At 46.1% G+C, this 26,265-nt stretch overlaps 1 protein-coding gene across 2 annotated transcripts in view; it reads left to right on the top strand.

The window, feature by feature from the left end:
* The first annotated feature begins 804 nt into the window (after positions 1-804).
* Positions 805-26,265, top strand: part of PCDH19 (protocadherin 19) — a 134,393-nt gene continuing 108,932 nt past the window's right edge. For both annotated transcript variants that reach the window (XM_080990486.1, XM_080990487.1), the window contains exons 1-2: positions 805-3,975; positions 8,159-8,486. In XM_080990486.1, coding sequence (XP_080846612.1) covers positions 1,829-3,975; positions 8,159-8,486 — 2,475 coding nt within the window. In that variant the 5' untranslated portion in view covers positions 805-1,828. The remainder of the gene's footprint in view (positions 3,976-8,158; positions 8,487-26,265) is intronic.

Below are 26,265 nucleotides of genomic sequence, written 5' to 3' on the forward strand. Positions count from 1 at the left end.
GTTTGCAGCAGCGGCAGCAGCAATAATAGCAGCAGCAGAAGCAGCAGCAGCAGCAGTGCGCGCCGGGTTGGTGGGGGGAGGAGGAGGTGGTGGAGGAAGGCAGAAGCCGGCGCTTGCAAAAGTCGGGCAGGGGGAGCGGGTAGTGAAATTTAAAATTTGGAAACAGAGAAGGAAGGGAAAAGGAAAGAAAAAAAAGGGGGAGAAGCGGCGGACCGAGGAGCTGACCCGCTGGAGAGCGATGCAAGCCACTGCGGTCTGGCTGGCCTCTGCAAAGGCGCCCGCAGCCCGCCTGGTGGAGCCGCGGATTGGCTTCCAGAGAACTTAACATTAAAGAGAGACAGAGAGAGAGAGGGGGGCAGCATCCACCAATTTAGCTCTTCTTTGCAAGGGATTCTTATATTTATTCTTCCACCTGGCTTCCTGCTCCACCGGAGCTCCAGAGTTGTCCCCCCGCTCCTCCTCCCCCTCCTCCTTCCACAGTTTGCAAAAGGACGATGAGGTTTGCAACCAAACTTTCCTCGCCTGCGCTTTGTTCCCGTTGGCGACTAGCGGCCCGGAGGATGCCGAACGCGAAATAATCATGGGGAGAGAGAAGAGGAGAAAGGAGAGTCTCCCCGGCGAAGGATTGCAACAGCGGCGCCTTTGATTCTTTCTCCCTCCCCCCCCGCCCTGCTTCGTGCCTCCCGCCCAGCGCAGAGCCGTCAGCGGTGGTTCCTTCTTCCTTTCTACCCCACCCCCGTTTAAACCACGGAATACCATCCACCAGCAGTTCCTCGTTTTGCACACCGAGGTGAGGAGGTGGGTACTGTGATCCAGGGTGCCCTCCCCCCCCTTGCCTGTGTTTCCTCTCCCCCCCCCCTTTAGTTTAGCCTGTAATTTGGGGATGACATTGCCTCCGCTTTCTCATCTAGTGCACGGAGGTGCTTCGGCGGCAGTTCTCTAAGAAGACGCTCTCTCTGCCTTCTGATTTTGCCGAACTGACTCCTTCCCCACCCGCGCCTCCCAGGCCACCCCATCCGCCCGATCTTCCTTTCCCACCCAGGGCCAGTTTCGCTCGTGTGACATGACCGGACAAGGATTTTTGCCTCTGCTAGTGGCCCCTTCCTTACGGCCCCTCCTCCGCATGCCCTAGCCTTACTTTCCGCCTAGCCTCCCTCTCTGCATCCCGATTTCAGCCGCTCTTTATTACTGTCATTTTTCTAAAATAATAATCTCCGGATATCTGAACACCTTCGCCAAGCGGAGGCTTCCCCAGAGAGTCCGCGTTTTGCATAAAGGTCTGTACAATTTTGGGGGGGAAGGGAGTGGAAGTGAAGGAAAGGGGGGCAAGAAGAGAAAGAGATTTGCGCATGCCAGGTGCAAGTAAATTGAGGCGCCTCTCCAATATACAGACTGCACTTAGGATGTGTGTGTGTCTGTGATTCCCCCCCCCCCAAAAAAATTGAATATAGCTGTGCTGTAACTTAGAACTCTCCTTGACCTGGCTGAGTGGAAGATAAGGATTCAGTGTTTCTCTCCCCTCTTTAGGTGGTGTTGCTTATTCTAGGGACTGAGGCTGAAAGATTTGTGGCAGGGAAGCAAAAAGCAATTAGCTCTTAAAGTAACCACATCCAAAGTCTCCCCTTCCTTCTCCTGATTAACCCCCAGCCACCCACCCTGTCCAGCTCCCCTGCCTCTCCTTCTGATTCGCTCCTTTCTTTCTATCTATCGCTGAAACAAACCCCAAACTAGTAAGCCCGAATCCCTCCCTCTCTTCTCCAGCCGCAAAATCAACAGGCAACAAGAGGGAAGGGGAGGAGGAGGCAGTGGGTGCACTGAGCCGTGAGCTATGGATATTCTGTGCCCACTGCTCCGTTTGCTGCTCCTTCTCTTGTGGACTCGGGCTGGAGCCCTGATCAACCTGAAGTACTCCGTGGAGGAGGAGCAGAGAGCCGGCACCGTCATCGCCAACATCGCCAAAGATGCCCGAGACGCAGGCTTTGTGCTGGATCCCCGGCAGCCCACCGCTTTCCGCGTGGTCTCCAACTCTGCACCACACCTGGTGGACATCAACCCTGGCTCAGGGTTACTGGTCACCAAACAAAAGATTGACCGGGACCTACTTTGCAGGCAGAGTCTAAAGTGCGTGATCTCATTGGAGGTCATGTCCAGCTCCATGGAGATCTGTGTGATCAAGCTGGAGATCAAAGACCTAAACGACAACGCACCCAGCTTCCCCACAGACCAAATCGCACTGGAGATCTCTGAGGCTGCCAGCCCAGGGACCAGGGTACCATTGGAGAGTGCCTACGATCCGGACTCGGGCAGCTTTGGGGTGCAGAGCTATGAGATCACGCCCAATGACCTCTTCGGCTTGGAGACCAAGGTGCGTGGAGATGGTTCCCGCTTTGCTGAGCTGGTGGTCGAGAAGAGCCTGGATCGTGAGACTCAATCTCATTACAGTTACATGATCACAGCTTTGGATGGGGGTGACCCACCCAACTTTGGCACTGTGGAGTTGAACATCAGGGTCCTTGACTCAAATGACAACAACCCTCTCTTTGAAGAGCCTGCCTACACAGTGAGCGTGCCAGAGAACGCTCCCCCTGGCACGCCTGTCATCCGCCTCAATGCCACAGACCCTGATGAGGGCACCAATGGGCAAGTGTTGTATTCCATTCACAGCTTTGTGTCTGAGAAGGCCAGGGATCTCTTTCAAATCAACCCCCAGACAGGCCTGATCACGGTCAGTGGTGCAATTGACTATGAGGAAGGCCATGCCTATGAACTGGATGTGCAGGCCAAAGATCTTGGCCCCAGTTCCATCCCTGCGCATTGCAAGGTGACTGTCACTGTGCAGGATGCTAACGACAACCCCCCTCTCATTAACTTGCTCTCTGTCAACAGCGAGTTGGTTGAGGTCAGTGAGAATGCGCCTCCAGGCTACGTTATTGCCTTGGTGAGAGTATCTGACCGGGACTCTGGTGCCAATGGCCGGGTGCAGTGCAAACTGTTGGGCAGTGTGCCCTTCCGCCTGCAAGAGTACGAGAGCTTCTCCACTATCCTGGTGGATGGGCGTTTGGACAGGGAGCAGAGGGACCAGTACAACCTCACCATCCAGGCTAAGGACAATGGGATCCCAACTTTGCAGGCCACCAAATCCTTCACTGTCAAGATCACAGATGAGAATGACAACCACCCTCATTTCTCCAAACCCTACTACCAGGTCATTGTGCAGGAGAACAACACCCCTGGGGCCTACCTCCTTTCAGTTTCTGCAAGGGATCCTGATCTAGGCCTTAACGGCAGCGTCTCCTATCAGATTGTGCCATCCCAAGTCAGGGACATGCCTGTCTTCACCTATGTCTCCATCAACCCAAACTCAGGAGACATCTATGCCTTGAGATCCTTCAACCACGAGCAAACCAAGTCTTTTGAGTTCAAGGTCTTGGCCAAAGACGGAGGCAACCCCTCCTTGCAAAGCAATGCCACTATCCGAGTTATTGTCCTGGATGTCAATGACAACACCCCTGTGATAACCGCTCCTACTCTAGTCAATGGGACTGCAGAAGTTTACATCCCCAGGAATGCTGGGGTTGGCTACTTGGTGACGGTGGTCAAGGCAGATGATTATGATGAAGGGGAGAATGGCAGACTTTCCTATGAGATGGCAGAAGGAGATAGAGGATTTTTCGAGATAGACCAGGTCAATGGTGAAATAAGAACCACCAGAGCATTTGGGGAAAATTCAAAGACTGCCTATGAGCTGATTGTGGTAGCCCACGACCATGGGAAAACATCTCTTTCAGCTTCTGCCTTGATTTTGATATATCTTTCTCCATCCTTGGATGCCCAGGAATCCATAGGATCTGTTAACCTGTCCCTGATTTTTATTATCGCCCTGGGTTCCATTGCTGCCATTCTGTTTGTCACCATGATCTTTGTAGCAGTAAAGTGCAAACGGGATAACAAAGAAATCAGGACCTACAATTGCAGGTAAAGTCTGTCTGTTTCTTGGTACCAGCAAAAAAAAATAAAAAAAAAAGAATTTAATGCCTGGCCTTTATAGCGTGCCATTTAAAACAAAATAAAATTTACTGCAAACCAAAGGAAGGCATCAAGTCGCTCCACATAAAATACCCACGGCCAATTCCTGGCCGACTTTTTTTTTTTAAAAATGTGTTCACACACACACACAAATCCCAGTTAGTGAAATGGATCTAATACGATGGCTTGGCACAAATTATCCTTAATCTAAAACAGGCCAGCTGGGATCAGTCTTAAATCTGTACTTCGCCTATCTTTGGAAAGTGTGTGTGTGTAGAAGTCCCACACACATCCCTCCTCCCCAAAAGTACATAAAATGTTAGTACAAGAAAAAGAACAAGGGAAGGGTTGCAGCTGCCTTTTGGCATGTAGGTGTGGATATATGCTTCTATGGAGCTCTGCTCAGGCTTGGATGTGACAAATTGCTGGGGTGTTTTGTTAGGGTGGTTTTTTTGAGAATCACTGGAGTGATTCTCCATGGGGGAAGTTTGGGAGTAGGTGCTGTAGTGATGAATAAACCCATACTCACGGCAGTTGCCACGGGTGGACATTGCTTTTTAAGGGCCTCCTCAATCCTGTCAATAGCCTGTCCCCACCAGATGAGGTCACTGTGGGTGCTTTTTAGAGCTGCACTTGTTTTCTCTGGGAGGTAAGGAACAGGGAGCTGGCAGAACAGGAGATGAAAGAAAGCAAGGTTCAGCTAGAAATGTACCACGGAAGCCTTTTTTAAAATTGTCTTTTTGAGAAAGAGAGAGAGAGAAGGCGAGTGCTTCCTTACACTAGGAAATTGTGCTGCAGGTTTTGCAAAGAGAAAACAACAGCTAAGCCATCTGTTCTACTCTCACCCCGGCAAAAAACCCCGCAACTTTAAGCCCAATTGATTGCTAAGTCAAAAGGTTGTCCATAGCTCTTTCCTGACACTTAAAATAACGCTGTCTTATTTTTGTTACACTTTTGTTCGGTGATCTTTTTAAGTCCGAGATGCGGGGCTCTGTATGAACCCCCCCCCGCCTGTATTTGAAAGCTTAAGATGTGGATTGAAGTCCCCTGAATATGTAACAGCCAGGCGATTATTGTCTGTCTCTTGCTATTCTCTGTGTTGCACAAGTTAGTAGACAAACGCTAACCGCACATGAATATCAATTGGGCGCCATAAAGGAGCAGCTGCGGCGGCTCATAAATGGTTTAATCCTGTTACGAGCGAAATAGCCGTGACTTCTCCGTTCCTTCAGTCCTAAGTCATTTCTGATGGAAGGGATGGAAATTAATTTTGCCCTCTCTATTGAAACATACAAATGCCTCAGGCAATTTGGAGAATCTGGGAGAATGTGCAGCCTTTTAAAGTTTTATTTATACCGATATAATGATGACTGAGAGCTTGGAGTTTCTCTTTCATTCATTTTTACAATGGGCACCAGGGTTTTGTGTGTGCGCGCACACAGATGCATACATACCTGTGTGTGTACATGTGTGTTAGTGTGTGTACATAGGGAAAATCAGCTGCAAAAATAAACCATTAGATGTACTCTTCTAGGGAGCTACTTGGCTTTTAAATGAGAGCTAATATGCTGAATTTCTTTTCCATCTTGGTCCATTAAGCAAGGGCAGGCACTGAACATAAGCAGGAAAAAAGAATTTACAGTTGTGTCAACGCCACTAACAGATTTGCACTTCTGTATAACCAGTTGGTTTAGTGTGATGGCTCAGGGATTAATGAAGTGTGTGTTAATTAAATCATTGGTCAATAGGAGGAAACTGCACCATCACCACCCTCCAATAAGACAGCAGAACAAATGCGTGTAGGCAAAATTTTAGATTCTGCATTTTCAAACTTGAAAGATTTAGGCAAACACAGTTAAGGCATTTTTATGTGTCTGGATCCCCCACACCTGGGGTTTTCGAAAATGTATAGAGATGTACACTGGGAGGAACATTTCTTGACCGGAGTGAGGAACAAACCAGCTCTTTATATAGCCACACCAGAAGAGCTTTGAAAGTGAATGGAGAGAAGCATTCTTGGTGCAACGTATATTTTCCGTGGAAAAGAGCGGAGGGAGGGGTGGAAGGAGATGACGAGTGTCAGGAGCTGGGCAGTGTTCTTTAGTCCCACTGGCTCGGTTCTGATGGCTGCACGTCAGCCTGCTGTGTCTGATTTTCAGACCTCCAGTGTGTTCAATTTGGATTCCTATCTCTCTTCCACTTCTTTTTTTTTAAATCAACATCTTCTGACATTCATCTCCTATTACCCTTTCCTTTTCCAGTCCACTGTTCTCTCAGTAATCCATTAACCTTGCCTCTGGGGGAGGGTTCTTTAGTTCAGTGGTAGAATGGAAGCTTTTGCAACATGTAAAAGGCCTGAGGTTTAATCCTTGGTATCCCCAGTCAAGCGATTTCAGGTAGCAGGTGATGGGGAAAAGACTTCTCTTTTTCCTGACATATTAAAAAGCTGCTGCCAAGCGGAATAGCTCATCCTGGGCTAGCTGGCCCACTGGTCTGACTCAGTATGCAGAACTATATGTCCCTTTCTTTTGATATCTTTCCACTACTATCAGGAAATTTACTTGATAATACCTTGGGAACAGGCAAACTTTCCTTCCTTCCTTCTTTCCTCCCTTCCATCCTGGGTTGCATTGCTCTTTAAAGTGTCCTATATTTCAGTGAAGCTATATAAACACAAATGTGCCAGGGGAGTTTAATAAAAAGTGCTCTTTCACTCGATTCATGTGATGAGAGGTAAAGATACTTTTTCTGGCTTAGTGTCATTTGCCACCCTGGTCAAACTCCCCTGCTATCAATTAAGTAAGAATATAAGCAACATCCTTATGTAAGGTGGAAAGATCCTCTCAGGTTACTTCCTCTTGTGGTTTCATCATTACAGTTCCTGGATTTTCAAGCCAGGCAATTCTGAAAGTTAAGTGGACCCCACTTTTGGAAACAAGTATTTTCAGGCCTTGCTTAAAGTTGAACTGATTTCTTTCGGAAGACTGCAGTGCCTGGCATCTTCTCTGCATATCTACATCTGTGTGGCACTGATAACGATACACAGTCCCCAACGGTAATACCAAGCTATGGTTACTTCAATCTAGACTTACTGAGATAACGCTGAATGCGGTCATGTTTTTAATTATTTTTCTGGTCCTTGTTTACTGATAACTCCACTCCTCTGTCTCCCCCACTCTTTACCTTCTTTCCTTGTGTACAAGAGACAAAGCAGACCTACATTCTGTAAACCGATTGAAGGTCAAAAAGATAATTTTCTCCTTCTGAAGCGCAACACCTTTGTCTGCCAAAAAACAAACAAAACAAAAACAGTAGCCAACAGGAATGTTAAGTTTGAAGGGAGCAGGAAAGAGCTGGCATTGGGGGAAAGGTTCTGACTGGCCAGATGCGATGAGGAGAAACGAAACTGAAAAGAAAAGGCAGTCTACAGATGCAATAACATTTTCAAGACGGATGTTGCATCCTGGTCCACAAGTTCACAAAAGCGACTTGCCCACAGAAATGCTTACTGGCCCATCAAACTGCTTTAAAAGGTCATCTGACTTTGTGGCCACTGTTTTACTCACCGCAGGTGACCAGACAAGTGGCTGTTCACAAGTTTGCATTTGATAGTTTTACAACACACCTACAGGGGAGGTCGGGCAAAATGTTTGTGTCAAGTTTATTGCTATTGGAAATCGCAAATAGAACTGCTCCTTTCTCTGCTGGTTTTTTTCTCTCTCCTTGCTTTTCACGTTTTATATTAATCCGTTTAAATAACTTTTCAGATCCTTATTACCAATGGAAATGCATTCACTTTTCACTTCATGGATTTTTACATAAATTATTTTCTTCCCTTTTCTGCAGGCTGAACTATATCTCTGGTAACTAGATATCAACAATTCTAAGCAGCAGACAAAGCCAAGGGAACTTTTTGTGTGTGTGTCCTTATTCCTCACTTGTTGTCTTTATGTGTCTGACCAACAAACTTTATGCCTGTGAAAAAATAAAGACCTTCCGTTATCACAAGAGCCAAGTCGATGACCCTGCAGGTGGATGGGCAACCAGTCCTTTGGGATTCTCTGTTGACTAGTATACAGTCTTTTTTTGAGGATGAAGTAAGATACTCACTTTGCTTTCTTGTGTCCTGCAGAATTGCAGAGTACTCCTATGGGCACCAAAAGAAATCGAACAAGAAGAAAAAAATCAGCAAGAATGACATCCGCCTGGTGCCACGGGATGTAGAGGAGACCGATAAAATGAACGTTGTGAGTTGCTCCTCCCTCACGTCATCTCTCAACTACTTTGACTACCACCAGCAGACCTTGCCTCTGGGTTGCCGCCGATCTGAAAGCACTTTCCTCAACGTAGAAAACCAAAACAACAGGAACACGGGGTCCAACCATATCTACCACCACACCTTCACCGGCCAGAGCCCTCAGCAGCCAGATCTCATCATCAATGGGATGCCACTTCCGGAGGTGAGTGTGGAGGGGGCGGGACTTGAGAAATGTTGAGCTTTCCCTCATAAAGGGTGGGGGGCATTGCCTTCATGGTCTGCTTGTGAATGCCCAGCATCATGTGTCTTGACTTTGGTTGGAAGTTGAATGCTGGGTTAGCTGGACCTAGGTTTAGATGGCTTTAAGAAATGTTTTGACATATTCATGGAGGACGAGGAAGTCTGCCAATGGTGGCTAGTGATCCTGATGGCAATACAGGACTTCCATATTCATGGTCCTCATAGATCACTTGAGTAATAGCTCTTGGGGATGGATAACAAGGGAGTGCTGTTGGCTCCATGCCATGATTGTGGGCTTCCCAGGCCATCTGAAGACTCAGAAGTCCTTGATCTGAGGCAGAAAGTAGTCCTTAGGTTCTCACTCTATGACATACTTTAGGACTACAGTGATACCTTGGTTTACAACCGTAATCTGTTCCGGAGGTCCGTTTGTGAACCAAAACAGGTTGTAACACAAGGCACGCTTTTGCCAAATGGGGCCTCCAAATTTTTTTTGTTCGTAATAATAAAAAAATGGGTTGTAATTTAAAAAAAGGTTGCAGACCGGGACACGCACTTCCAGGTTTGATGTGTTTGTAATCCAAAACATATGCAAACCAAGACGTATGCAAACCAAGGTACCACTGTACTTGTCTTAAGTGGAGCTGTTGGCGTTGGTTCCTTCCATTAAACCAGGTTTGGAGAACCAATGGCCACCTAGATATTGTTGGACACCAGCTCCCATCAGTCCCAGGAATAATCTGGACTGATGGGAGTTGTAGTCCAGCAGCAGCCACAGTTCAACAGGCTTCCCACCCCTACATTATGTTGACCCAACAATGTGCATGTGTGCATGTAAAAATAATGTCTAAAGAATTAATTTCGGCTTTATAGTTTGGGGTTTTTTATGTGACCCATCATCATTGTCTTACTGTGGCTGATCTGGATCTTTTCGGGTGTCACCCTGCAATTTAAACAAGAGCATTTAGCACAGGTTGTGAATGCAGATTGAGCTTTCTTAATTTAAGTAGAGATTGAATGTTGATATTGCATATTGATATTGTATAGTTGGTGGCCAGATGTCACCACGTAAAACTCAGATAGGCATGGTTTTCTTCGGGCTTCTTTTCCTTTCTTCTGTCTTCATGAAACATGGCTGTCCCTGCTAGTGACATCATCATCCTGTCCTCATCCTCTGACTCTGTTTATGAACAGGATGTTAATTCTGACTATGTTAGTTACAAATGCATGGTAAAGGAGAATTGCCTCAACATAAGAAGCATGGGTTTAAAAATAAGTCCACTGCTCCACTGTATTTATTTATTTTAATTTTTATAAATGGAAAGACAAGCTTGGGGTGGGGGGAGAACCCCAAGGTTTGCAGAAGTAAAGAAACATACAAAACCGAAACACTTAGGGAAAATATCTAAGTGGGGGACACCCTCCCTTCAAACAGCCCAATGGTGGGTGATCGCTTCTATTTTGTACATGTTAAGCTATCTCTTGTTTTCTTTCACTAATTCAGGCTACTGAACTGTAAGTTTATTGAGATTTGATCAGAAATTCATCCTGTTAACTGATCAAGGTTGCAATCCTGCGCATACTGGCTTGGGAAAAACCTTGATGAACTAAATGGGATTTAGCTCTGAGCTAAAAGGCACTGTCTGGGCAATGCAAGAAACATGGTTACTTAGCTAAACATCCTTTGATTGATTTGAGCCAGGATGGTACAAGTAACTCGCATCTTACGCTTATTTAACTTATGCAATTGCAGCTTTGCGCAAGGTCCACCACTGATGGGAAACTGCCAGAGTTCTCAGAAGGCAGTGGGAGCGCCTCCTTCCCAAAGCTGAGCAAGCACTCAGCGGGTTTTGAGAAGGCAGCACAAGGCTTTGGGAAGGTGGTGAGAGGACTCTGGGACCAGAGCCCTCAAACTGCCTTCCCAAGGCAAAACAAGCACGGCCTTTGTAAAGTTGGCACTGGGTTTTGGGAAGGGAGCAGAAGGGTGCATGGGCACTTCCAGAGTAAGGCATGCCATTTTAGGGGGCAAAACTTAACTTTTGCAAATTTATTTAGTGAAGTGTCTTAAAAATAAGTTTTTGGGGTGTGATGAATTCAAATCTGCCATTGTTTTTGTGATTGGAGAGCGTTAGCTTTGATCAGTCTACGTTTGATGGAGGAGCACACAAACTGCTTTCAGAAAACCAAAGAATTTTAATTTTACCTTCTGAAAATGTCAGATAATGTGAGATAATAATAATAATAATAATAATAATAATATGTCTCGTAACCACGAGTACTTGGCAATCATTTTTAATGATTTCTGTGCAATCTTACAAATGTAGTACTTACCAGGCAGAACTAATTTGTATTAATTTAACCAAAATATCTTGAATTCCCAAGTCATTTTCAGCATCTCTCACCTTTGGAATTTGAAGGCTAAAAACTCATCACGCCCTACTGCCAGAGCCTTCACTGCCTTGCCAAATGCAGGGAAGCAGATTTTGGGAAGGTTAAACCAGACTTTGGGGAGGGCTCTGGGACATTACACCTTCTTCCCTAGCAAGCACCCTGAGCTCTCACCCTCTACAGGCAGCGGGAGGTCTCATGGCAGAGGCAGTTTTGGGGTGACACACTTTGGGTTTGCCTGCACTTGGTGCCACACTGCAGGGGGTGCCTCAACAACGCAGTAGAACAGAGCATGAGAAGCGTTGCACAGGGTGCTGCTGAAATTTGAGAGCTTGAAGTCCATGACTGCAAGAGCCCTGATACCGCCCTCCCAAAGCCATTCTAGTGCTCAGTAGGGTTTGGGAAGGCGGATCTGGGCTTTGTGAAGGATGCGGGCTGTGCTCCCCGGACTTTGATTGTGGGAGGGCTCAGGGACACGGCCAGAGCCCTCGCCCCACCATTTCAAAGCCAGGCAAATATTCAGCGGGCTTTGGAGGGTGGCAGAAAGGCATTTGGTGCTGGCAGAGTTCTCATGCTCATGGGGCTGTGCATTCTCCAGGCTTGGGGAAACATTGCCTTCTGAAAGCCAGGCAAGCGCTCTGCAGAGTTTGGGGAGGCGGTACCAAATTGGGTGGTCCAGGGACTCTTGGACAATGCCAGAACCCTTTCGCCATAGCCAAGCACTTACTGGACTATGGGAAGTCAACCACTCCTGGGCTTGCCAGAGCTCCTGCACATACCAGCCGCAAGCACTCACTGGGTTTTGGGAAGTCAGCAGGAGGGCTCTGGCATGAGCTCCCATGCTGCCATTTCAAAGCCAGGCGACTAGAGCTTTCGGACCTCCTTTCCAAAATGGGGCAAGCACTCAGAGGGCATTGGGAAAGCTGGCAGAAAGGCTCTTGGATGCGGGCAAAGTTCTCACACTCATGAGGCTTTGCACTCATTGGACTTTGGGAAGTGCTGCCTTCCCAAAGCCAAGCAAGTGCTCCGCAGGGTTTGGGAAGATGGTGGAAGGGTTTTGGGACTCTGCTAGAGCTCTTAGACCAGAACCCTTGTGCTGCCTTCCAAAAGCCAGGCAAGCTTTCAGCAGTTTTGATAAGGTGGCACTGGGCTTTAAGAAGGCAGCAGGCTCTGGGAAGCTGGCACAGCCCTTGTACCACCATTTCAAAGCTAGGTAAGTGCTCAGCAGGCTTTGGGAAGGTGGCAAGAAGGCTATGGGATGCCCTCACACCTCCTTTCCAAAGTTGAGTAAGCAGCTTTCTTATGTGTGGCCCAGTTCCGGTGGTTGCTGGTTCTACACATTTTTGTGTATATATGTGGACCCACAGAACCAAACTCTCAGGCAAAATGTGAATCACCTGTATAGTGCTTGGACTGTTTTACTCAGGAGTCCTGGGTTTGAGTCCTTTCTCAGCCAGGCCAATCATGCTCTATCTCACACAGGAGCATAGCAAGCTGTCTTCTACTGAGGACATTGCTTCATCTAGTTCGGTATTGTCCACACTGACTGGCAGCCGTAGCTTTCCAGGGTTTCCTGGAGACTGAATTGGGGACCTTCTGCATGCAAAGCAGATGCTCTGCCACATAGCATGTCTGGGGAAACCCAGCCAGATGGGCGGGGTAGAAATAAATTATTATTATTATTATTATTATTATTATTATTATTATTATTATTTTATTATTATTAAGAAAGGATGTGACTACATGTGCAGTGTCTCAAACACATTGGGAGAAGTTGGGATGCAAATTTCAATACTTAAAGCTGCTATAAATAAGGTATTATAAAATCCAAATGAAATTCAAGAGCCTCGTGGTTTGATTACAGGGTTACTTAGGTGAGCATCAGCACTACTTGACGGAACGGGCAGAGCTTTTTCAAATCACAAAGTCGGAAGGGGCATCATGAAGGTCATCAACCTAGTCCCTTGCTCGATCTAAACTTGCGGACAGCTTCCAGTTGAAGCTGAATAACGGAAGATTCTGAAACGACAAAGGAAACTTCTTTTCACATCGCGTAGTTAAGCAGTGGCATTTGCTCCCACAAGGGGCAGTGACAACCGCCAACTTGGGTGGCTTTCAAAGAGGGCTAGATAAATTTGCGGAGGATAAAGCTACCAGTGGATACTGGTCCTGATAGCTGTGTTCTGCCTCCACTGTCAGAGGGCAGTAGTGCTTCTGAATGCCAGTTGTCGGAAACCACAGGAGAGGATAGTACTCTTGGGCTCACATCCTGCCCATGGGCTTCCCCAAGGGCTGGCCAAAGTGTTAACAGGATACTGGACTAGATGAGCGTCTTATGTTCCTAGGAACTGCAATGCAGGCTGCAGCTCAAACATCCCTGGCAAATGGCTGCCTGGCCATTTGAATGCTCTTTCAGCATAGGAGAACCTATCACTTCCTGAGGCAGCTCTTTGCATTAGGAAATTTCTTCTCCTGATGAGCTGAAGCCACCCAGAGTAGCTGGGGAAACCCAGCCAGATGGGTGGGGTATAAATAATAAAATTATTATGAAGCCTGTTTCTCTGCAATCTCCAGCTCTTGGTTCTTGTCGTGCCCTGTTGAGCAGCCGAGGGAGCTTTCTCTTTATATAATGGCTTGCTTCCAGATAGAAGGACCATTGCTCTAGTGAGTGGATCACACAGATTTGTACGTAGCAGGCTCCAGGTTCAACCTGTGCCACCTCCACTTAAAATGATCAGACAGGAGAGAATCAGAGAGATGCTCTTTTGCTTGAGGGTCCTGGAGCGCTGCTGTCAGTCAGAGTAGAAAACTCTGGGCTAGGTGGAGAAATAGTCCTCTCTTGGATCAGGCAGCTCCCTACGTTCCACCATGATGATTACATCATGGGTGGCTGGTGTCCATTGGTACTGGTGAGGAGGAAGGCAGGGAGCCCAAGCAGTCAATGACAAGCAGATCCAGCTAATTGTAGTTGTGACCCCCATCTTCTTCCCTGCTGGATCTTACACTGAGACTAAGGGGGGGGGGAGCTGACAGGTTGTGCTGCCACACCCTTGACTGGTTGTAGGTAAGGAGGCAGGCAAATGAAGGCTAGCTGGACTGAGGTTGGTGGAATAATGGACCAGTCACCATTGGTGTATCAGGTGTCTCTAACACATCACATAAAAAAGGAAGAAAAGTATGAAAGCCGTTGCGGATTTCAGTGAAATGAAGCCAATTTCCCCGAGGGTGATTTTCCTACATCTGTCCTTTTTATATTTGAACGATGAAATGTCTTATTATTATTTTCCTTGCTTCCCCCCTTCTTGGGAGGGGAGAAAACACCCACATGCTGTGAAACAGTGAAGCTTTTATCATGAGATAAGCCATTTTCTTCGCTGCTAGGAGAACGAAATGCACATGGATTTGTGCTCACAACCCTTCTGTTGGGCATCCTTGACTAACGCTGGTTTGTTGCTCTTTGAATTATTATTTGGTATTAAGTAAAACAATCAAAGGTTTTGTCATGTTTCCTGCTTTAAACAGAATAACAAAGCTGAGAAGCTGTTGAAATATTTATGACCTGCTCCGCTCCGCTCTTTGTTTTTTGTCTTTTTTGGTAAATGCAGGTGACTATGGATTTACTTCTTTGTAAGCAGGTACACTGATGATGACTTTAGTTTTTGGGGGGTGATGAGCCCAATCCAGAGATTTATCACAGGCAATGTCTGCCCGATTTCTGGTGGGAAGAAGTTCCATAGAGTTGGTCCCACTACACTGATGACACAACTCTTGGTCCTTGCATAATTCCTCTGTAAAGGCAGATACAGTAGTTCTTTCACCCCTTCACTCTGGCACCAACAGCAGCAAAATCACTCCCCTTTATGCCCTTTTACTGCTGTCTCCTCTACATAGATGCCTAAGGACAGGTCTGATAAAGCTTCTGCTGTTGCCCAAGGAGCCCCTTGCCTGTGTTTTGTCTGACATGAGGTTGAGTCAGATGATGGAGCAAATGCTGTTGGCCAAGGGCTGCCCATGTGGTGACTTCAAGATATTGTTGAGACCACAATTCCCACTAGTCAGGGATGATGGAAGCTGTAGTACTTTTGAAGGTCAACATGTCTGCTTTTTCTGCTGTTGGCCCGTCAGCCCTTAAACAGTCATGGCTTCGCCCAAGGAATTCTGAGAGCTGGAGTTTGATAAGGATGCTGAGAGTTGCCAGGAGACCCCTGTTCCCCTCACAGAGCTACAATTCTCAAAGTAGTTTAATAATAAATCCCCCTTCCTAGGGAACACTGTGCATGAGGGTCATAGAGGTCTCATAATTCTCAGCACCCTTAACAAATCTCAGGATTCTTTGTGAGATGCCATGTCTGTTTAATGTAGTATCAAAGTGCTTTATGGTGTGAATGTGGCCATAAATCCTTTAATTCAGGCATGGGGCATATTAGGCAGGCTTTGCAGTTTCAAACATTTTTAGCTTTGTTTAGGAAATAAAATAGATGTGCTAAATTAGAGCACTCCCTAAGGCATCAGAAAAATTTTCCAATGCAAATTAACCTATGCAAACCTAACTTGCATAGGCTGTTTTCCCCCCAATTGTTCAGCCTCCTGGCACCAGGTATATCAGACCAGTGACTCAGGCTCTGAACATCTGATATATCAGAGGCAGATGGATTGCATGCAGGTGCAGGCCGAAGTCAGGCCAGGTGTCAGGCAGTCTGTCTCAGCACAGAAAGAAAGCCAAGCTCTCCCAGCAGCTGCAAGTTGCTAGGTTGCTGGTCTTGCAGTCCATTGGGATTAACAGATTAGGCCTTGGACATCACCTTACTTTCCTGCATTGCAGAGTGTTAGACTAGATGATCCTCAAGGTCCCTTCAAACTCTACAGTTCTAGGATTTTCCAGGTTAGGGCAGGGGGTGTCATGGGATGCTGTAGCACTCACTCTGCTAGGATGGCCTGGATTTGTTCCCTCTGCTGACTGGTTGACCTGGTGGCACTATGGGAGGTTGCCTTGGTGGTAACCATCATTATTTTTGCGGGGGTTTAAAGAAAAGGAGAGAGAGAATGTGTGTATTTATGAGAACCAGGAGCCAAAGAAGACAAAGTTCTTTTGTCTTAATATTTTGCATGGAACAGGAGCAGCAAATACAGTGCCCTCCATATGTTGTTGGACTGCGGCTGCCATCATTCCCAACCATTGGCCATTCTGGTTGGGACTGATGGGAGTCTGACACCTTCTCTACGCAGCTTTTTGCAAATGCAAGGGACACGCTTCTTTGCCCTTGCTATTGATGGCTGAGATGCATGTTTTGAAGACCCACCCTATGGCTGTGACTGATTTAGTTGTTTTTTAATACTGCATTTTGAATTGTTTGTTTCCTGCCTGGGACCTGCTGGTGAAGGGTGGGTACCATCATCACCATCACCACCACCATATAAAAAGTTGCCCTGATATGATTTGAAGAGCACTACTACAACACAACACACATATCTTTCTCTGGGTCTGCACTGCAGTGTGGACATTCACAAACCATGCTTTGTGGTTAGATCTATTTCTAGAAGAGCCAAAGTAGCACGTTGTTTTCCAGCATCCATCAGGGCAAATGGGGCACTGCCCCGCCAACCCCAGCCTGCCCTCAGCCACCCCACTCCCAGCTGCTTGCCTTCTTCCTCACATACAACCCTAGGGGTGGCATTGCCTGTCAGCTTCCCACAGTTGCCTTTGTAGAACTCAGGCAGAAAATGGGAACAAACTTAGAATGAGTTGGCTGTGCCTGTCATCGGCTCTGGCTCCACCTACTGTTGGCCTCCTGCCCTGCCTGTCCCAATGGGCACCATCATCTGCTGCTGTTTTCTGTTCCCTGGGAGGCTTAGGAGAAACAGCGCTGATACCTTGAGAGGAATGCTGTTTTCCATCCCTCCGCTCCAACAGAGCTTTTATGCTTTCGCTGGTTGCATATGTGACCACAGGTTTGTTTGCATATGGATTGGAGATGGAGATTAAAGCATCCAGATAAGCACCGGGATAAATCAACAAGGTTTTACCTTGTTTTATAAAAACAAAACCCAACAGCTATGAATTTCCCGTAAACCCTTCACTTCCCTCCTTTGCCTCTCTTTCTGTGGCTAGGTGTGCACAGTCCCTCAGGTAAGATGGCAGTAGACCTCAACTGCAGGCTGTGACGGGCTCTTAGAAAGCTCCCACCTGTCCCACATAGGTGTTATGTTCCGGAATGATCAGGAAGGTTTGGAACCCAGGTTGGTGGGAAGGGATGTAACTAGGTGGTAGGGCATCTGGTTAACATGCAGAAGGTCCTGGGTTCAATCCCTGGCATCTCCAGGGAAGGGCTGGAAATGCCCCATCTGAAATCCCAGAGAGCTGCTGCCAGTCTGTGTAGACAGCACTGAGCTTGATGGACTTAGCGGTCAGACGTGGTTCGAGGTAACTTTCTGTGTTCTTAGCAGGGAGGATCTGTAACCATGGGGTCTAAGAAGCTTGGTGATAGAGCATCTGCTCTGCATGCAGAAAGTCTCAGATTCTATCCCTGGCATGTCCAGGTTGGGCTGAAAGGGTCCTCTGTCTGGAATCCTAGACAGTCATAATCAGCCAGTGTGGATTGTAGTGAGCTGGATGAACCAGCAGCCAGAGTCAGTGTGAGGCATTTTCTATGTCCCTAAGCTGTTTGTGCACCTACTTCAGAGGGAGAGGGGAAAATGTGTCCCTTTCTGCTTGGTTCTTTCCTCACCTCTCCCCCTAAGAACTACCTTCTCCACCCTGGCAATCATTCCCCATACCTGTTGCCATTACTTTCCCCACTATTTCCTCTGGCTTATGAATTTTTCCCTAGCTCTGCATCTTTGTTTTGGGAACTGCGGCATATAAATAAGACCACAATAAGAGCCCTGATGGATCACGCCAGGAGCCCATTTACTCCAGTGTTCTGCTCTCACAGTGGCCAACCAGATGCCTGTAGGAAGCCCATAAGCAGGACTTGAATGCAAGAGCATTACTCTCCCTTCTTGTTGTTTCAAGCAACGGGTGGTGGAGGTAGCTGGGCATGCAACTGTTAAAAACGCAGGAGGTGGTGATGGTAGTGGCATCGGCGTCAAGTGTAATACTCCTGGGCAGAAACGGTAGGGTAGAATGTCCTTTTTTTCCAAAAAGCAATGTCCTCTATCCTTCATTACTTAATGCAATTTGTGATAATTGCTGTTTTTCTGCTTGGTGGGTCTGCAAAACAAAGAGGAACAGCAGTAGTTTAATCCCCACTGAGGTGGTCTCTCAGTTGAAGTTAATGTGGGAGTAGACTGGTATTAAAAGGCAGGTGTGAGCATGCTCATCTGAGCGTTAAAGTAAGCACTGTTGCGTGGTTATAGAGCTAGCATAGCAGAGTGGCATAGGAACCAACTCCACTTACTTGGGAGTAAGCTTCAATATAATGTTCTCCCGAGTGAGCATGGTTAGGACTGCACTGTAAGAGAATTATCTGCAGTGCGTACTTTCTGCCTGCTTTCTACTGGCTTAAGTGTCATGGTTTTCCAGTGCTGGACCGGATCATAGTTTGATGAGCAGTTCTGAGAATTCTGTTAAGGATCCCTGGGCTCTTCAGAAAAGCCCCAGTTCCCAGTGCTCCCAGGACAGTGGAGATGATGATCAAACCAGTTTAAGGCTGTTGTCCTTACCCTTCTTGCATGGCAGCAAGCCCCATTGAATTCAATAGGACTTACTTCTGGGTAGATATGGTTAGGCTCACCAACAGAGTAAGTTGAGGAGCTTTGGTTGAAATCTCACCTGAACTGGGTTGAAATCATTAGGGGGTTTTATGCCAGCCGGTATGTCACCTGGCACCCATGGGCAACTGCCAGGGCCCACTGGAGTTGCCACTCTATGTGCCTTTCTATAGGCTTATCTGACTGCTGTGGTGGGAAGTAGCTTACCTTTGTGATTCTCCTACAATACCTTGAAAATAATACTCATTTTAATATGGCTCTGTAGCATCTGGGGATGCCCATGACTGGGGTGGGGAGTGGGGAGTAGTTGACGAGGAGACCGAGCGGGCAGAGATGGGATGGGAGATAGGAATGAGTCCACCACTGGGCACTTTGCTGGAGGCCCCCTCGAACTCATTCCCCAGCAACATGGGAAGATATCACCACCCACACCTGTACAGGAGTTTTTGAAGAACAGCCGAGATGAAAGGAGGCACTGAGTGCTCATGCTGAGTTGAGATTTCTGCCCCTTTCCCTGTAGTCACATTTTCCATAGCTTTCTCTGTTTCGATTATGTTGTGCCAAGTTCCACCCTAGAAAGCTCCAAACTTGCATAGTCTTGGCCTTTTCAAGGTTACCTACTCCGAGTTGGTGCCAAGGCAACTTCTGCATCATTGCACAAATGCCCAGAGCCAATAGTGAGTGCAACAGCCTGTAGCTGCTGGGAGTGAGGGAGTGTCTAAAATGCAATTAACAGAGTACAGCAGATGTAATATAGCACCGTTCCAGAGAATTAAAGCTCTGTTTCGCTGCCGGTGTTGATATGAAAACCATAATGTGGTTTTTCCAACTACACATGAATGGCATTGACCTGTGAATAATATCGGTTGCTGTTATATTAGTTGTTGCGTCAGTCCTGGATTCAGATTATATATATTTCACAACTGTATTGGGCAAAAAACACAGCAAGCTTTTGAGTTGCACAGAATCCTTCAGGTGGGATTAAGAAGAGGAAAACCAAACTGTGTATAAATAGAACAGGAGAAGCTTATGCGTGTGTTCTAACTGCAGAACTTCAAGGCACTACCACCAACACTGAGTGGTTTTGCGATGTGTAAATCTAATGGATTCAACACCCAATCCAACTATTTTTCCTTGGAAGTGTGTCCCCTCAGTTTTAACAGGGTTTGGATCATTTAGAGATGACCTGCGTATGCAGCAGGGTCACACAGCACAACTGTATTTGGCCTATATGCCAGAAGTCAACATGTTCTTGGGAGCACACGATTAAATGTATTTCTGATTTTCTGTGAAAAATGCTCCCTGCACCTTTGCAAATTATAACGTTGTGAGAAGAGTTCTAAGCCAGCTTTCTCTTATACATACAACTTTTCCATTGGCATAAAGACCTTTTTCTTCTTCTTCTTCCATGGGAGAGCATTTAGAGGTGCGACGTCATCTGCCTGCAGCCTGTTGTGGCATAGACCAGGCAGAGTGGGATTGCGCGATTCTCTTGCATGTGTAGATGACATGCTTTGCACATGCTAGCATGTTTAGGACCACAGCCTGAGTTGTTTAAAAACCAGAAGTTGATTCCCAAATTGATTCAAAATCTGTAATTGATTGATAACACTGGGAAGTGGTCACTCTCATTGGGGTTTTAAGCATGTTCAAGTAACTGTTTGCATGAATGCTGTTAAAAGTGACATAAAATGGCATCTCCTGGATTCTAAGACTCAGCTACACAGCTGCAAATAAAACGTTTTAAATGTGTTGTAAAGTGCAGTGTACAAATGTGACACTAGATGGTGACAGGGAGCTATGCCAAATTCAATATATTTTTCAAAACTTTTTTTTAAAAAAGCATATTCACAGCATTATTTATTTTTTTTGTATGTGTGTAGATTCCACCCTAGTCTCTAAGAATATTGAAGTCACTGGTTCTGGTCTCTTTTGGTGTAGGCTTCTTCCCTTCTCCACAGGCCATACCTCTGAGTGTGCCCTCCGCTGCTCTGTGCCCTCCTCAAGTGCCCTTGCCTGGCAGGATAGTGTCCTTGAGTAGAATAACACTTTTTGCTTGCCTGGACAGCCAGGGGTGTTTGCTTGTAGGAACTTCAGATTTTCGGGTGGGTGCATGTCGCCTACTGCACAAAGGTAAGAATCTCATCTGTTGCTCCACCCACTTTTGCCTCTTGCTCCGCCCACTACAAGGGAATGTGACCCTTGGGTTGGAAAAGATTCCTGGGCCCTGCTCTAGTCTCTGGTTCTGAAAATTTAGGGTGCACTTAGACGTGGAGATTATTGTGTTGCTCTTCCTAGTTATAATGCTAGTTCATCTGACCTGGTTTGCTGCATTGCCTTGACACTGCATTGCTTGCTGTGCTATGGGGCTGTTGTGCTGTTGTTCATTCACACCAGTGGGCATGGTGTGACACAACAGCAGGTGTCAGTGGACATGCCACCACTCCGTATGTGCATGTGCACATCTGTTTCACCCATGAAAAATGTCAGGAAAGAACTTCATGCCAAAATACAGTCCCAGATTTCATCATATAGCATGACACATGAAAATGGCGAGAAAAAGGTGGTGCAGAACTCCTGGGATTTTCCAGGTTAAAGGTAAAGGACCCCTGACCATTAAGTCCAGTCGCGAATGACTCTGGGGTTGCGGCGCTCATCTCGCTTTACTGGTCGAGGGAGCCAGCATTTGTACGCGGACAGTTTTTCCAGGTCATGTAGCCAGCATGACTAAGCCACTTCTGGCGAGCCAGAGCAGTGCACGGAAACGCCGTTTACCTTCCCACTGGAGCGGTACCTATATATCTACTTGCACTTTGACGTTCTTTCGAACTGCTAGGTGGGCAGGAGCAGGGACCGAGCAACGGGAGCTCACCCTGTTGCGGGGATTCGAACCCCCGACCTTCCGATTAGCAAGCCCTAGGCTCAGTGGTTTAGACCACAGATTTTCACTGGATCTGGTTAACACAGACACAAGCACTAAAATTCCATTGGATTCTGCTAGATTCCCGGAAGTGTCTTTTATGTTGTGCGAAAGATCATGCAAAATGCCAAATGCAGGGAAGCATTTGTGAAATGGAGTGAAGTACTGCCTCGATGCAGCCTTCGGAGTGGCAAGCATTTACAGTACCTGTGTGTTGCACCGATGTTTCCAAATCATATCCCTTCCTGCCTGGGTCTCGCTTCCCCTCTTCCATGCATCTGATATGGTGGAGAACTGCCTTTCACCTGAATCGCAGCACTTTATCTCATTAATAATAATGATTATTGTTCATTAGCAATTATCTGTTTACAAAGCAGATCATTACGAGGCCCGCCAGGTGGAGATGGTTTTTGTAATTACCACCACTTCCCAGCTAGAATTCAGCTAATAGAACTAGAACAGCTAAGGATAAGGGGGAGAGGCAGAGAAAGAATGAGTGAGAAAGGGAGAGCAGTTTGGGTTCATTCAGCCAGTCTCCCCACAGTGTATTTTCTAGGACTCTGTCCGTTCTTGTTTTAAACGACTGTAGCAGCCGAGCATTGCAGCTTCCCTGGGGAGGCTGTTGAACAACAGACTTATAGATCTGAGTGTCAGGAAGATTTTCCTAATGTTCCCGTTGAACGTGTGACTTTCCCCTTATTGCCATGACGCGAAGGCAAAACATTGTTTGATGTGAGATACGATACAAGGGTAAACATGGTAAGCTTTATATGCCACTTAGCGTTAGATGTTTTGTGTCTGAGTAGCGAGTGGGTGTCTATAAAGAAAAGAAAAGGGGAGAGAGGGGAAAAAAAATAAAATAACAGCTATCTGTCTTTATAGCAGGAGAAAGGCTTGGGATTGAATTGAGACCGGGCTGGTCTTTTTAAATCTCTAGGCTCCTTTTTATTTTAACAGTTAAGAATCTTGAAATGAAAAAGTCCCCGAGGATTAGATGTTTGTAAAGATTGCTTCCTGCTCTGCAAAACAGACCTTTCCCATCCTCCCCTTCTTCCTTTGAACGGAGTAGAATTCCAGATGCTAAGAATGTCAGTGCAAGTATACATGGGGTATCTGTCATTGGCCCTTACAGGGAAATACCCTCAATTCTCCCTGACTATAACCCCAAATTCTGCGCTGAAGAAAACTGGGATTCTGTGGCCAGAATAAACTATGCAAATGAAACAAATTCGGATTTCTTTCTCTCTACTTGTTCTTCTTATTTTCTCCAGTTTCTCCCCAGTAGTCATACCTAGGCAGCACACTGCAGTTCCTCCTTCTGCCAATGCCAAATAAATCTTATCAAGGCTCTTCTCCGGCTTCTGAGATTATGTCGGGCATTTCCTACAGCCTTTCAAAGGGTATGCCTTCTCATTCATACAGGCTAGAGACTTGATTCTCAAAAAAAAAAAAAAAAATCAAAAAAAAAAAAAATCAAAGGGAGCTGGAAGCCCAAGGAAGCAGAATACTGTGCCCAGAGCCACTTACGTACACTTGGTTAAAACAAGGCAGTCAGTGCCCACAGGCTTGCAGTTTGAAAGTCACAACACAAAAGGAAAAAGGAACTGGGAAGGAAGAGGAAAACAATTTGAAGTGCTGATTATTATACGCGTTTGCATAATCATCAGTTGGAATGTGAACAGTACAGTCATACATCGGGTTGAATATGCTTCGAGTTGAGCGCATTTGAGTTGCGCTGCTTGGCAACCCAGAAGTAACGGAGCGCGTTACTTCTGGGTTTCACCACTTGCGCATGCGCAGACGCTCGAAATGATGTCACGTGCATGCACAGAAGCGGTGAAAAGCGACACGCGCGTGCACAGACGTGCCGTTGCTACTTAGGTTTACTTCTAGATGTGAACGGAGCTCCGGAACGGATCCCGTTCATATCTAGAGGTACCACTGTAAGGGGCAGGAAGTGCCTGATGGGGCTGTTCTTTCAACACAGCTGATGGGGGAAAAATGCTTCCCATCTTTTTCATTTAGGCAGCCTCCCAGAATGGCTGCACCCTTGTTTCTTCTTCTTCTTGTTTTTTTTTTTTTTTAACTTAGTTATCTGAAAGCTAAATTAAATGAGACGACAGAAGATCAGTTGCTGAATTTCTTGATCTTCTTTTCTTCTCTTATTTGAAATGATAAATGCAACTGTGACTGTGCCCAATTCAGCCTGGGACCATTGCACTGAAGGAGGAAGAATTTGCTGTTTCTCCCCTTGCCATTTCCCCAGTCCTAGTAATCCACTTGTAACTGCTATGAGCCTTGAGGGGAGAAACAACTGCAGCATCTTTATATAGGGCTGGGAATCATCCTATCTGAGACCCTGGGCAGCTGCTGCCAGCCAGTGTAGGGAACACTGAGCTCAGTAGTCTGAGTCAGATAAGACAGCTTCCTATGTTCATAACCACAAGGTATGACAGAGGTACTCAGTGGTGTTAATTGGAATAAGGGACTGTCTTCTGACTGTCAAAACCCGAGATTTCAATTCTCAGGAAGATTTCATTAAGTTCCTTTGAATGGGGGGGGGGGAGGACCTTTTCCACCACGCTGATCCAATTTGTAACACGACCATTGTAAAAGCCTAATAAAAATGAATCAACAAAAATTGATTGCACCTTTAATTAAAATTTAAAGGTGAGTTGTGATAATTAAGAGCAATAAATTAAAGGGTACTGCATTGTACACATTTGAATTTAGATGAATTCTCTGTTCTCCGCAGACCGCCTGTCAAAGTGTTCAACAGAATAAACAAAGGCATAGTGTTTTTACGTAGCGTGGAGAGAATGGATTGGCTTCTGGTATGGGCTCTGTAAGGCCAAACCGGCAATACGTTAAATGTGTGCCTGCACTGAATGCGTATGTGTGTTTTAAACAGCAGTTGTGTGTGTCTGTGTCTGGGTGGAGAAGCTGATATAGGTGTGTGAGCAGAATCAGGAACATGGCATTGCTCACTGGGAAGGGTTATTTTTCTTCTAATTCTCTGGTTCCAGTGACTTCTTCCCTCTACCTATAGGGATGGAGTGGGGGGTGGGAATTCAGATTAGTTCACATTTAAAGTTGATTCTGCCAGGTCTGTGTTCTTGGAAATAATATGTGAATCAAATCCCAGCCATCCTTTGAAACATGCACTTCTCCGAATTTTGCAATGCAATTCTCCAGTCAAGCAATGTGTATGACAGCGCATGTACCGGAGTATAAAGTGTACATAAAAATCCGTATATTAGTAAAAGCAGTGTACAAAAGCACACTATTTTAGTGAAAGTAGCTTTGCAAAAATGTGTACGTTGAGTGAATTTGCATACAAAGAAGTGTACAGGAAGAGAAATTCACAGCAAAATGCTCATAATTTTTCTCAGCCTGATGTGGAAATGTGGAGAATTGAATTTAAGACCGGAAAAGGGGGAAATTGACCAATTTGCTTGTCCCTAACCACCAATATGCTATTCACCCCAGGAAGCATCTGTGTGGAACAAAGCCCTGAAAGACTGGAGAGCAGCTGCCTGCCAGTGTAGACAAGAGGGAACCAGGGAGAACTAATGGCTTGACTTGGTATAAGGCAGTTTCTTACACACTTATGCAGGCAAGCAAACCAATAAAAACTGCTGTAGGTTTATTAGCAAGTTTGTTTCAAGGCCTTACCTTGTTGATAATGGTGTTTGGGACTCTTTAGAATATCCCTTCAATGTTTCACCAAACTGGAATGTCTCCTTGCTGTTGGGGTGTTGAGCATGTCATTGTCATGGCTCACCAAATCTTTTAAAATCCCATTATTTCCCCAGCTATTCACCCGTTACCTCTGTGGACGAGGAGCTTTCTTATCTTAGGAAATTTCAGCCTGTCTTTCTCAGCATAGGAGCATAGGAAAGCTGCCTTATTCTGAGCCAGACCACTGGTTCATCTAGTTCAGTATTGTCCACACCGTTTGGCAGCAGCTCTGCAGAGCTTTAGACACAGAGTCTAAAAATGCTGGGGTTTGAACCCAGGATCTTCAGCTTGCAGATGCTGTACCACTGAGCTATGGTACCACTGAGCGAATGGCATTTTCCTTTAGGGAATGCTCCACAATCTCCCTTCTTCCCATTATCTCACTGGGCCTGCCAAAGTTAGCAGTTATTTGCGAGCTACGGAAATGTTATGTGGTTGGAAGCAAGATCAACCTCCGTGCATTTGCTTGTTTGTCTTTTCCGTGCTTGTCAGCTCTCCCTCCCGCTCCCGCAGCTTGTCCTCCCATTCTGTGCCTGTCTTTTTTTAAAAAAATGTCAAAAGTGTCTTCTCTAATCACATTTTTTGTTTGTTTGCGTACTGCAACTTGAGTGAGTGCGCTTCCTCTAATATGCTCAGTTTGTGGAAATCAACTTGTGTCTGGCATGGAGACATTGAAAAACAACAACAAACGGTGCCATTTATAAAAGCTTAGGAGGGGCCAAGTGAGTAGAATGCCAGGCAATTATCATGAGAATAATTGGAAGGGGATTGGGGATGAGTAATGCTGTTTTATAGTGTTTACCACCCTGTCCTTGTCCCTTCTGAACAGACATTTTTCAGTGTACTGTGTTGTTGAAACAGATGTTATCTTAAGAATGGATCATTCAAGCTGGAAGGAAAAGTTTAAATCTATGAAGTGCATGTAAAACATGGCTTCTCTAGCTTGGCTTGCAGACACAATTTCCTGGCTCCTGTTTCTGCA

This window comes from Podarcis pityusensis (genome assembly GCF_964106645.2).
Source record: "Podarcis pityusensis genome assembly, chromosome: Z".
Classification (NCBI taxonomy): Eukaryota; Metazoa; Chordata; class Lepidosauria; order Squamata; family Lacertidae; genus Podarcis; species Podarcis pityusensis.